Source organism: Eucalyptus grandis, chromosome 8 (genome assembly GCF_016545825.1).
Source record: "Eucalyptus grandis isolate ANBG69807.140 chromosome 8, ASM1654582v1, whole genome shotgun sequence".
NCBI lineage: Eukaryota > Viridiplantae > Streptophyta > Magnoliopsida > Myrtales > Myrtaceae > Eucalyptus > Eucalyptus grandis.
In genome coordinates, this window is record NC_052619.1 from 11698929 (window position 1) to 11712116 (window position 13188).

Sequence of the window (13188 nt, forward strand, 5' to 3'; positions counted from 1 at the left end):
ACAAACGAAAACCACCGCACGTACATAGTTCTAGTTCATGCATAGAGATTTGGCGCTAGGATTCCGAACGACCCCAAGTCATCGTTCTCTCTACGCTTAAAGGTGAGCCACGATCTCACAAAGCTGTCTTCTTAAAGCTCTTCAACTTCAGTATCCGCGTCGCCATCATTGGAATAGTGCTCACCTTGTTCCCTGGCTTTGCTTGAACTGCCACTCCTGGTTTCCCTCCTGAAGCCAAAGATGGAAATGCAGAAGAGGCAGCAGAAACTCTGCCGAAATGGATTTCAATTTCCCCACTTCGGTGTCCGCCGGATAGTTGGTGTCCATGTCAACGCCAGCCAACCAAAATTGGCTGGATAAATTGAATCGGCACAAATACAATAGGTTTAGGATTAAATTGACAAAAAAAAAAAAATATAGAGTTTAGAACTGAATGGGCATAATTACAATAGGTTTAGGACTTTTTTGGTAATTTTCCCTACTCTTATATTAAATAAGATTTTATGAGACCATTACCAACTATTGTTAAGGCATTTAATATTTAAATATTTTACACGAAATAATTTAAGTAGAATAGAGGCTTGAAAGGCAAACATTACGAAGGTGCTCACATTGCGGTGGTACACGTCATGAGGGTGTTGCATTATTTTTTAGGCTTACTTGGTAATCTAAAGGCAAAAAGGTTTCCAAATGCATCGTCCTCAGCACACTTGGGTCGCCAAGGGAATTGATCGTGTGGTTTTGTTTCGATCAAAGTTTATAGTATGATTGTTTGTTTTATAGTCACGTCTGATCGATAAGTTCCTTCGATAACTTAGCATGATGTGCATTGGCAAACCTTCTAGCCCTTCATCTGATTATGGAGAGTATTATGTTCTATTTACTTTTATGTCTGAAGTTGGAAATGCAAGAACTTTGGTTAATTTATTTTAAGCTTCTTGTGAAAAGCGAAGTTTTAGCATGTAATTGACTAAATGTTTATGTGATGTGACCATCAAAGTAGTTGGTTTAATGGTAAATGAGTCACATTTATTGTCACGAGATTACAAGTTCGACTCACGTTGTAAACGAAACATTTGGTTTGTTCTGTGTTGCTTGACTACCACGTATCTTGTATAAAGCCACAACGTGGTAGGACTATGGTGACAAGCTTGTCAAATTTCAGACTTTTGGATTGGAGGTTGGTGTGGAGCAATTATAACCAAGTCTGAACATTTCGTTTAAGTTATGATATTCTTATGATATGGTTAAATGGGGTTGCTAGGGTCCCTCAGCTTTCCCCGCCCTATTCACCCATAAAAAGAAAATTATTGGTGGTGATGATTTATGCACCATGATATGGGTTATACCAGTGAAAGAAGCCGGAACCATCTAACACATAAAGCACAGAACGTCCCTTCTTTTTAAACCCCCAAAACTCAGAGAAAGAGTTATTTATTGATAAAATAGATTAAAAAAAGAACTGGAAGTCCAAAATGAACGAGATGGAATTTCTGGCGGTAGAAAAGAAGGTTTTTGATATTTTTATTATGTCCATTTCTAGTGAAGGAAATACATTACTCTTTCACGGTTGGAGGATTGACGTGTGAATGAATTTAATTACATAACTGTCTTTGAGCACACATGCTCTTCACTGGTAAAGGTGAACATTGCTATGTCTGTGTTGCCTAAATCAATCTCATTTTTTTAAACTGAAATTAAAGGGTGGGATTAAAAAGGAAAAATGTCTAATCATGGTTCCATTTATTGCGAGTCTTATATATAAAGTTTTGGGTAGACACTAAACATGAAAATAGCTCTTTCTTTAGTGAGATTATATAAACAAATGCCTAAACCAAAATATGTTGTTGTTATGGGAGCATGTACAATTACAGGGGGATGGGAAGGTTACGATTTTGAAGATGTGATACTCATTAGCCATTGTATGGTATATGAAGATATTTGTACTTCTTTTGACATACGGAAATATAAATAGAATCGCACTTGGAAAGGGAAGTGAATCCCAAGCTTTTTATACCTATGAATTCCATTGGATCCAGAAATAATACATTGGAAGACCCAATCGCTAATCTTGGGCTTTCCGGTTGGTGGCTGGTGTGAAGTAGTTATAGCCAAATATGAGTATTTTGTAGTGGACATAAGACCCTTAGGATAAGGTCAAAAGTGGTTGTTAGGGAAAATTGTTAGAAAAGTCTTAAATTTATTGCATTTGTATTAATTTAGTCTCAAACCTTTCAATAATACCAATATAGTTCTAAATGTTTTGACCTGGTACTAATTTAGTCATAAATCTTTTGATGTAGTGCTAATTCAGTTTTCTCAACTAATTTTGGCCGAATAGTGTTGACATGGAGGATGGTCGGCTTACTTGGCATGGCTAATGTTGACATGGACAAATTTTAATTTTTTTTTTTATTCTTTTCTTTTTCCTCTTTTGCTTTATTATTCATTTTTTCCCTTCCTTCTCCCTCTAACTAGTTGTCGGGTCGACAACTAGCTAGAGGCAAGGACCGGCAAGGCTCACCCTTGCTAGACACTACAAGGTCACAGTGTTCAACCTCACAGCATCTGGTGAGGGCTTGAGCCTTGCTTGGGCTAGGTGAGGCAATCAGAAGCTGGGTGAGGCATGACGTCATTGGATTTGACAAGGTCCCTCACTAGCCCTTGCTAGTAGCCGGTCACCCAAGCTCGGCGACCGACTAGAGGAATAGAAAGAAAATGAAAAAGAAAGAGAAAAAAAGGAAAAAGAAAACAAAAGAATAAAAGAAATCGAAAAATATTATTAGAAGTTATCCACATTAATGTTAGTCGTGCCACGTAAGTTGACCCTAGCATCCATGTCAGCAATATTTGGCCAAAATTAGGCCAAATGATTGAATTGACACTAAATCAAAAGATTTATGATTGAATTAACATCAAATCAAAATGTTTAGAAGTGAATTGATACCAATAAAAATGTTTAGAATTAAATTGACACAAATGTAATAAATTTAAAACTTTTCTAACATTTTTTCTGCGATTGCTAGGTTACCTCAGCCTTCCCTACCCTATTCACTTATGAAAAAATAAAGAATGACTTGATGATGATGATTCATACACCATTATATGGGCTAAACCCAAGAATGAAGCCGGAACTATCGAACGCGTAAAGCACATAATGTCCTTCTCTTCAAACCCCCAAAATTCAAAGAAAGAGTTTTTTTAAATAATAATAATAATAATAATAATATTATTATTATTATTATTATTATTATTATTATTATTATTATTATTATTATTCAAATAAAAAAAAAGAGCTGGAAGTCAAAAGTGAAGTAGATGGAGTTTTCAGCGGCAGAAAAGAACGTTTTTGGTATTTTTATTATGTACACGGCTAGTGAAGGAGACATATCACTCTTTCACTGCTGTATAATTGACATGTAAATGAATTTGATTACATAATTATCTTTAAGTATACAGAACATCCATTTTATAGTGATGGTGTAAAAATTTCTTTATATGGGTAATGAAGCTAATAATATCCATATACTTATTATTCTAAATTTGAAGCATATTAGCTTTGAGGAGAAAAAGGTAAGATTAACCAAACGAAAAGGGTTCGAACCAAAAAAAAAGAAAAGCCAAACGAAAAGGGAAGAGAGTAAAAGAAAAAATTAGGAAAAATGACAAATCTTATAAAATTAATATAGGTTTGGTCTCTTTACTATGTTTCGTGACACATTTAGTTCCCAAACTTATCTCTTATGACAAAAGTTAATTTTATTTCAAATGCGGACGAAATATGCTGAGTCAGTACCAATAAATCGACAAGTGATGCCAGCACATGTGAGTTAATAAAGTCCATTTTTTTTTTATGATAACCGAGGGACCGCCGGAGATCACCCTTCGGGGATCACACGACCCTCCGATGCTACGGCCCAGTAAACCACCCCTGGGATCCCTACTTAAGTCACGAGCATCCGGAGATTCGAACTCGTTCCCTCGGCGATGAAGTAGTGAAGTCCAACCATCACAGCTATCTACGGGTGGGTAGTCCACATTTTTGGTCCTTGTACTTTTGGGAATGTTCAAATACAGTCCTTGTAAGTGTTTTTGTAATAAAAACACACTATGTCCTCATACCATCGATGAAATGTTAACATGGTTACTCGAAAACATAGAAAGAGAATGAGAGATGATTTTTGGGTTTAAGATTTTCCCATGTTAGACTGGCCTCCCGCTATAAAATCCTAGCGCTTGGGGTTAACAATACAATCGAAAACCGCAACACATAACACAGCTCAAGTTCTTCAAGCAGGGAGACAGGCGCCAGGACTCCGAAAGACCCCAAGTCATGGTTCTCTTTTCACTTAAACACGAACCGCAATCTCACAAAGCTGTCTTCCCAAAGCTCTTCCGTTTCAAAGTTGGTGTCATCATCGTGGTAATGGTGCTCACCTTATTCCCTGGCCTTGCTTCAACTGCCACTCCTGGTTTCCCTCTTGATGCTAAAAATAGAACTGCAGAGGAGGCAGCAGAAACTCTGCTGAAATGGAAATCCACTCGACAGTCAAAGCCAATCTCTCCTGTCCTCATGGCGGGGGGAGAATGCTTGCTCTAGTAATTGGACAGGAGTCACCTGTGACCGACCAGGAGTGGTCACTAGTCTGAAACGTTTATTTAGACAGACTTTTAAAAGTATAGTATAGTTTGGAGATAGGCCCGAAGCGCTGGCCCTACTCCTACCTAGACTTCTGTCTTTTGTTCGAAATGTAATGAAATTGTGAACTCACAAGTGGTATAAATACATAAAAAAATCAGAAGTGCGATTTTCATAAACACTCTTCCACCCGAATGGCAAGATGTGTTGAATCGCATATGGGAAACGTTCCTATAAGAAAAATGTTTGTTATAATTGTGAGGCTGAAGTCAATTTGTTATAATTGTGAGGCTTTTTAATCATTAAAAGAATATTCGGAAACGTTTATTTAGACAGACTTTTAAAAGTATAGTATAGTTTGGAGATAGGTCTCCCTACCCCTACCTAGACTCCTGTCTTTTGTTCGAAATGTAATGAAATTGTGAACTCACAAGTGGTATAAATACATAAAAAAAAATCAGAAGTATGTTTGTTATAATTGTGAGGCTTTAATCATTAAAAGAATATTCGTAGATGTTTATTTTTGCTCTTGCACGTTAAAAGAAAGCAATAATATAACAACACGTGTCGGGTGACATCTCAGGATGTCACAACAAGAATCTAGTAGATACATGAATTAAATATATACGAAAATCTAGGAGATACATGAATCAAGAATTAAGTAGATACACGAATTCAAAAAATACATAAACTCGAGCAATACACGAATTAATAAGATACATGAACGGAACAATGTATCTCATTTTGCTCACATTCGTTGATCCATTAACCCACCATAGTTTTACAACATAAGCATCCCAAGTCAAGCATCTTAAACAGGAGCTCTTTGACCATGAGAGATAGAAGACTCTCGAGCATAAGAGATTGAAGACTAAATGCAAAATTGAAGAACCCCAATCAAGATGGAAGTTTATATATATACCAACCCTAATTATTCTAGTTTTTACTTTTTTAGATTTAAGAATGAGTCGTTTGGGCTAATGCGGGAATCCATCTCCAAAAGATGTAATCTTGAATTTGAAATTTGAAAAAAAATCTAGACCAATGATGTGGAAATGCCACATAGAATCCACTAAGGGCAATTTTAGACGAAGGGTTATAGGGCAGATATGAGACTCAAGTAAAAACTAGTAATTTTTTTTGAGAAAAAAAATTAAGCTAGAATTGAGACCAGTGCTAAAGTGGATTTTTAGGGTATTAGACCTTTATGTCCCTTAGAATTATGCATATATTTTATTTTGATTGCGCATCTCATTGATTGATATGTTATCTTATTATCTAATGAATCATCAAAATAAATTGATGTTTTTTCGTTAGAAAATATCGAAATATTCAGAAATTTCATATTTCTTTCTTCTGCATATTTCTTATCTCCTGTGGCACCCTATATGTTATTGAGAAAGGGGATTAGCTCATTCGAGATTGATCTGGCTTGTTTTTCTTTTTCCCAAGGCCAAGTTAGAGTAACATACTCATTCAATGACCCTTTAGGGAAAACCCGATGTGTGGATGATTTGAAGTGAAAAGTTGTCAATGTTCAACTTCTCTTTAGTGGAAAATTGTTGGTATTCCTTGGTATTGGGGAAGAAAAATATACAATTCCAACTTAGGAGTGTGAAATGTTCGAATATCGACACATTAAAATAAGGAATGCATTCCTACAAGACGCCTCTCAGGGAATTACCGAGGACTGCCCTCATAGGTGCCTACACTTCCTCGCTTTCCGTACAGGCAACTCAACCGTTTGGAAAATTGGGGGTCCCCGGTTGAGAACACAGGACCCAAATAACAGTAAATTCAAGCTCGAGCTAGAGCAGCTGGCCATAGCTTTTGCTCTTCCCATTTGAATAAACCTTGTCTGGATATGCATCGTGCTGGTCGTAAAATCTAAAGATTATTCTCCCTTAATTCTAACTAAAGAAAGCTTAAAACCCCGTCCATTCCTCAAAATAACTTAAATTTGCCACCCTACCCGATGAGATTAGATATCAATAATTTGACTAATGATCTTTTACGCTTGATGATGCTAGTGCTATTGAAGGAATAGACTCTTATCTGTCCATCACTTTAAATATCTTTGCCTTATTATATTAGGTGGTCTAGCCTTTTGCAATATCTTCAATTTGGGCATTAATATCTCGTACAATTATTGACATAGGGACGGAAATGCACATTTGAACGGATAATGATTATCATCATCAAAGAACTCTTGCGTTAGAACATAGTATAACATGGAGAAGCTAGTATATCCTAATTAATTTATAATTTATTGGCCAACTGAATATGTTGATAGATTTGGATTTAAGGAAGGAATTCTTGAATTTAGCGTTGATCCCAATAGTAGCCATGGAATGAAATATAGAGATGTCAGTGCATCCAAGGAGGACTAATTCGAAGGACCAGTTGATGTCTCATCAGACTCCTATGCTGGGTGGATGGAAATTCAACTTCTGCCTGGATAGTAAACCTGTCCTTTCATCCGACAACAATGTTTACTTTCCGGATGATTATGACGCTCGAACAACCCGAGTCTTCTTCTTCCTTAGAGCGTCTAAGTCAATGTCAACCACTAAATTGGAGGACCCCTCACCTTTTGAAGTTATTGGAGTTAACATCAGTAACATTAGCGCGGAAGCTACCCGGATTGTGGAATTTATGTGAAATTTACCTCAACGCGAAATTACAAAGAAAATAAATGAGAAACAATAAAAGATGTTAAAGATTTACGTAATTTGGTATCAAGTGTTGGTACCTACATCTATAGAAAGAGCTAAAACAAATAATCCACTAATAATTGGAGAATCCAAATTATAATCAATCATATACTCGTGTAATTCCCACATCTAAATTAAACTCAAACTTAAAGTGTTTGCAAATATATAATACTCACAGCACAAATTCACATGCGTAGCTCCAAGCACTGCACTTTCTAAATTCAATTAAATTGATTAAGGATGTTTTGTTTCACAAAAGAGTGGAGCACAATGAATGGAAAAGAGCATGGGAGGAAGATATTTAGAAGGCTATCCAACGAATTTTTGCTTCAAAAATATAAATTTTGTGTGTTATTGAATGCATATCTCTACTTATAAATTCGTTCAGGGAGTAGAAAAAAAAAAGATTTATCCCTGGCAAATAATTATTCCAAAAAATAAAATAATTCATTCGCGCCCTAAAAGAACCATCTCCATGCTTCTCAAAGAAAGAAGCCCCTAGCAACCATTCACACAATGAGGAACTCACTAGTGGCTAGCTCAAGATAGGTCAAAGTAAAACCATCTAATACCTTAAAAAAACCTTCAACTTTAGCATTTGTTTGAATTCTATCTTTTATCTGATACAAAAATCTAACTTTTGTTGTAGGCTCAATTCTAAATCCTAAACTCTAGGTCGAATCTCAATTCTACTCTATTTTTTTTCTTGTAAAAAACCCTTAACTTTAGGTTTAGTACCATTTCTACCATTCGTCTCATAAAAACCTCCAATTTCAATTTTACTCAATCTTTTGTTTCATAAAATATCACAAACTTTTACTTGAGTCTCAAATTTGCCTTCATTAACCCTCCATCCAAATCACCCTTTGTGATTTTGCTCTAGGTCTTCAATCTCGTCTTTGGAAATGTTCCATCTCTTGTAGTCAGAGAGCTCATGCTTAGGATGCTCAAACAACTTGTGCTTGAAAGTTTTCTATCTCTCAGCTGTCAACAAGGTTTTATTTATTTATATATATATATGGAGGGTTGATGTGGGTAGATTTGTGATTCAAGTAAAAGTTTGTGGTTTTTTATGAGACTGTAAAAATTTTAGAGTAAAATTAAGACAAGATCTAAAGTTGTGGATTTTTCATAATACAAAAAAAAAAAGTTCAAGATAGATTTAGGACAAGATCTAAAGTTGAGAGTTCTTTATGACACAGAAAAAGTTTAAGGTAGAATTAAGACTAATCTAAAATTATAGTTTTTTCATGAAACAAAAATTGGGACAAAAGTTAAAATTGAATATTATTTAGGGTTTTAGGCCAAGTAAAACTCTATATTTTATTTTATTTATTGTCTTCTCTCATAAGACCTTTTTCACCCCCACAATAGATATAATATTAGAATAAAGCGAACCCCTTTTGCCTTGTAGTGGCAGAGGACATCTTTCCCCTCATTCGTCCAACCTTTTGCAAAGGTGAGTCCTTGGATAACTATCCAATCTACGCGGTTTCGTAAACGGCCCAAACTCAAAATATAATTTTATACTTATACTACTATTCTCCAAGTTCAAATTAGAAATGGACCAGCGCTTAAACTTATTGCTATGGTCACTTGACTTTGGTTGACTTGCCAGAGTCTTGGAATCATGGCTTGCTGTGACATGTGAAACAAATGCACATTTCGGGTGCCTGGACTTGATGCTGATGGTTCACGACCGAGCCAACTTCTGATCAAGACTCCACCTGCATACTCAAACAACATAGATGACCAAGCTTGAGTAACTGAATCCCGCTCATCTGGGAGGACTGAGCTTCTTGATCTATCATCCATTACTTCAGCCATTCTAACACATATAAGAGGACGAATGAGAAAAAAGAAAGAAGAATAATGAAGTAATAGGACCTTTATAATCAATTAATGCAGGGCAAGTCCTATCTTTTCATGACTGTTTCGAAGACAAGCCGACAAGAAAGATATTTTGCATGGTTTTGTCAATGCTTGTGTAGTTCAGGTTCAGCTATATATACTTCAGCATGCTGTTAAAGTAATATAATGCAAATTTTTGTGCAGACGCTTACAGCCCAAGTCATGGTCTCTTCAGTAGTTTCAGATAAACTTCAATCTAAAGTTGCTTCCTTTAAGTTACTGCCCTACATCAGTACAATCACAAACTTCGTTTTCGCCATATCTCTTGTTCCAGCTTTTTCTGCAACAGCTACTTTCAGTGCTCAAGCGAGCAATGGAACTGCAAAAGGAGAGGAAGCGCGTGCTCTGCTGGAGTGGAAATCTGGTCTGGACAATTCTAGTCAAGCTCTTTTATCTTCATGGCAAGGGGACGACCCTTGCATATGGAGAGGGATTGGGTGCGATGGCTCAGGAAGTGTCTCGGGGCTTAATCTCACGGACACAGGTTTGCAAGGTTCGCTCAGCAAACTTACCTTCACTGCTCTGTCAAATCTAGTTAGCCTCGATCTCTCGGCAAACTCGCTCTACGGTCACATTCCTTCATCCATCGGTAACCTCTCTAAGTTGTCCACTCTGTCTATCTTTAACAACTCGCTCTCTGGCACAATCCCTCTAGAAATAGGCAAGTTGAGCAGGCTGAGCATTCTTTACCTTGACGGGAATCGTCTACATGGAACTATCCCTGAAGAAATAGGAATGCTGCACTCTCTTTTGAACCTCACCTTGTATGACAATTATCTCACAGGTCAGATTCCTACTTCAATGGGAAACTTGAGCAACTTAATATTTCTTGCCTTGGGTCAAAACAATCTCGTAGGGTCTGTTCCTCAAGAAATTTACACCCTGAGTTCTCTTACCTTCCTTTCTCTCCGAATGAACAAATTAACTGGTTCCATTCCTTCGTCTATAGGAAATCTGAGTAGTCTAAAAGTCCTTAACTTCCAAAGCAATCATCTTGCCGGTCCAGTTCCCCAGGAAATAGGAAGGTTGAAACCTCTGGCAAAGCTCACTTTGTCTTCTAATAATTTCAGCGGTCCAATTCCTGTGTCTATTGGAAACTTGACTGCCCTGACTTTATTAGACCTCACTTCGAACCATCTTTCCAGCTCCATTCCTGAAGAAGTTGAAACTTTGAGACATCTGAAGGAACTTCGCCTGTCAGAAAATAGTCTCAACGGATCAATCCCGAGATCAATTGGAAAACTGGTCAACTTGAGTGCACTGAGTTTGCACTATAACCATCTTTCTGGTTTCATCCCGGACGAAATAAATAATCTCAGAACTCTAAGACATATATCCATGGGTGAAAATAAGCTCACAGGGCGACTACCAGATAACATTTGCCTTGGAGGGTTGCTTGAAAGTTTTACAGCGCCTAATAATCACTTCAATGGTCATCTTCCTAAGAGCCTGAAGAATTGCAGTAGCTTATCGAGGATCCGACTAGAAGGAAACCGACTCACAGGGAACCTGACAGAAGTTTTGGGTGCATATCCCAACTTGAAGTACATTGATTTGAGTTATAACCAATTCCACGGTGAGCTTTCTTCGAAATGGGGCTGTTCTCATAATTTAACATGCCTAAAAATCTCCGGTAACAACATTTCTGGTGGGATACATCCCATGATTGGGAATATGGCTCAGCTGAGAGTATTGGACCTCTCATCGAACTATATTACCGGTCAGCTTCCGAGGGAATTGAGAAGATTGACTTCACTGCTCGAGCTTGATCTACATGATAACAAAATCTCTGGTAATATTCCTCCTGAGATTGGTCATTTGTCTACACTGGAGAAGCTTAACTTAGGGAGCAACAAGTTTGGTGGCTCGATCCCGCCGCAATTGGCACAGTGCAGAAGCTTGTGGAACTTGAATTTGAGCAACAACGAAATTCGAGCCAGTATTCCTTCGGAGATAGGCAATTTGCAGTTTTTGTGTGGCCTTGATCTGTCCCATAACTTCTTGACAGGAAAAATACCACTTAGCATCGGAAAGTTAACAATTTTGGAAGTGTTGAATTTATCCCAAAACCGCCTCTCTGGCTTCATACCAAAAAGTTTCAACAATATGTTGGGATTGGTATCTGTGAATATATCCCACAACTACCTGGAGGGTCCAATCCCGAACATCGAAGCCTTCCGTGATGCTCCATTCAGCGCAGTCGCAAGCAATAAAGCTGGGTTGTGTGGGGTTGCGGCTGGTTTGAAGAAATGCTCTGAGAGGACTTATAATGAGAAAGGAAACAAGTTTATGATTCCAGTCACTCTTTTACTAGTCAGCTTCATCCTGCTCACATCTTTATTCATCGGAGTGATTCTTCTAGCTTGCCAAAGGGCCAAAAGAGCAGAACAAGACTCATTGGAAGCACAAGTGCAAGGAGATGCTTTTGCGATATGGGGCTACGACGGAAAAATGGTGTATGAGAACATTATCAAAGCCACGGAAGGATTCGATTCCAAGTACTGTGTGGGGGAGGGAGGATACGGAGTCGTATACAAGGCCAATCTATGTGATGATCAAGCTTTTGCCGTGAAGAAAATTCATGTGCCGCATGACGAGATTTCCGGGTTAACGTCACTAGAGCGGGAGGCCACTGCATTGGCAAATATACGGCACCGTAACATTGTCGAGCTCTATGGGTACTGCTTCCATCCGAGACACTCGTTCTTGGTGTACGAATTCATGGAAAGAGGAAGCTTGAGAAGGGCCTTGAGTGATGACGAGATGGCGATGGAGTTTGTTTGGGCGAGGAGGGCAAGCGCGATCAAAGGCGTGGCGGCTGCATTATGTTACATGCACCACGATTGCTCTCCTCCATGGATTCATAGAGACATCACTAGCAACAACGTGCTTCTGGATGGTGATTATGAAGCTCATGTTTCTGATTTTGGCACAGCAAGGCTTCTCAAGCCAGATTCATCTAATTGGACTTCAGTGGTCGGTACACTTGGATATATAGCCCCAGGTATGTATGTGCTTGCACGGTTGTTATTATATATCCTTGTCTGTAACTTTGGCTCACTTCTTTTTCATAAATTAGATTGTACTGTTAAAGATTACAGGATGACAACTTAATACTACCCTTATATCTTGCAGAGTTAGCATATTCAGCAGAAGTTACTGAAAAATGTGATGTTTATAGTTTCGGAGTAGTAGCAATGGAAGTAATTATGGGAATGCATTTGGGGAATCTCATCTCGAGCTCATGTCAATCATCGACACTGTCAGTACAAATTGACTCGGGAACATTACTGCAAGATGTGCTAGACCGACGTCTCTCGCTTCCTCTGGACAAAGACGCAGAGAATGTGGTCTCGATCGCTAAACTAGCACTTGCATGCTTGCGAGTCGATCCTCATCGTCGACCCACCATGCAAAGAGTCTGTCAAGGACTTTCAATTCAAGTGCCTTTAGTGAAGCCATTCGCGAATGTCAGATTGAGGGAGCTGGAGGGTGTCCTTCGTTGAGGTAGCTGAATATTTTGAGGAAGTGATTGACCGGGAAAGAGCCGAATCGTTTCCTGTCTGTAAATGTTTCGAATTAAATGCAGTGTTTCTTTCATTTCAAGTGCTATAAAATAAGGAAGTGCTAATGCATTGATTATTTTCAGACAACTTCTCATCCACCCAACTCTACTCCTCATCCCCTTTCTCGCTAGAAAAAGATTGGAAAAGCACTGCAAAAGTCCAATAACTGTAATGGGAAGATTCAAGAGATAATTCAAAAGTTGAATGAGCTTATTGAAAATCTAGTTGAACTCACGTTCATCAGAAACTTGAATCATCATTGATGAATAAACTAGGTATTACCGCATCCAATATGAAATCTTTTTTTTTCTTTGAAACTACTCAAATGTTAAGAAGATTAATTTATGATAAAAAAAAT

The 13188-nt window shown here is 37.9% G+C and overlaps 1 protein-coding gene across 1 annotated transcript; it reads left to right on the forward strand.

Moving 5' to 3' along the window:
• Positions 1–9415: 9415 nt before the first annotated feature.
• LOC104416291 (MDIS1-interacting receptor like kinase 2) lies at positions 9416–12912 on the forward strand. The gene is made up of 2 exons (XM_039299314.1): positions 9416–12268; positions 12400–12912. Exons 1-2 carry the CDS (start codon positions 9427–9429, stop codon positions 12768–12770), a joined length of 3213 nt encoding a protein of 1070 aa, XP_039155248.1. The 5' UTR covers positions 9416–9426; the 3' UTR covers positions 12771–12912.
• The last annotated feature ends 276 nt before the right edge of the window (positions 12913–13188 follow it).

Excerpts from the sequence above, each read along its gene's own strand:
- LOC104416291 (XM_039299314.1), top strand. The coding sequence starts at position 9,427 with ATGGTCTCTTCAGTAGTTTCAGATAAACTTCAATCTAAAGTTGCTTCC. Across the intron at positions 12,269-12,399 it reads ACTTGGATATATAGCCCCAG|AGTTAGCATATTCAGCAGAA; the intron begins GTATGTATGTGC and ends TATATCTTGCAG.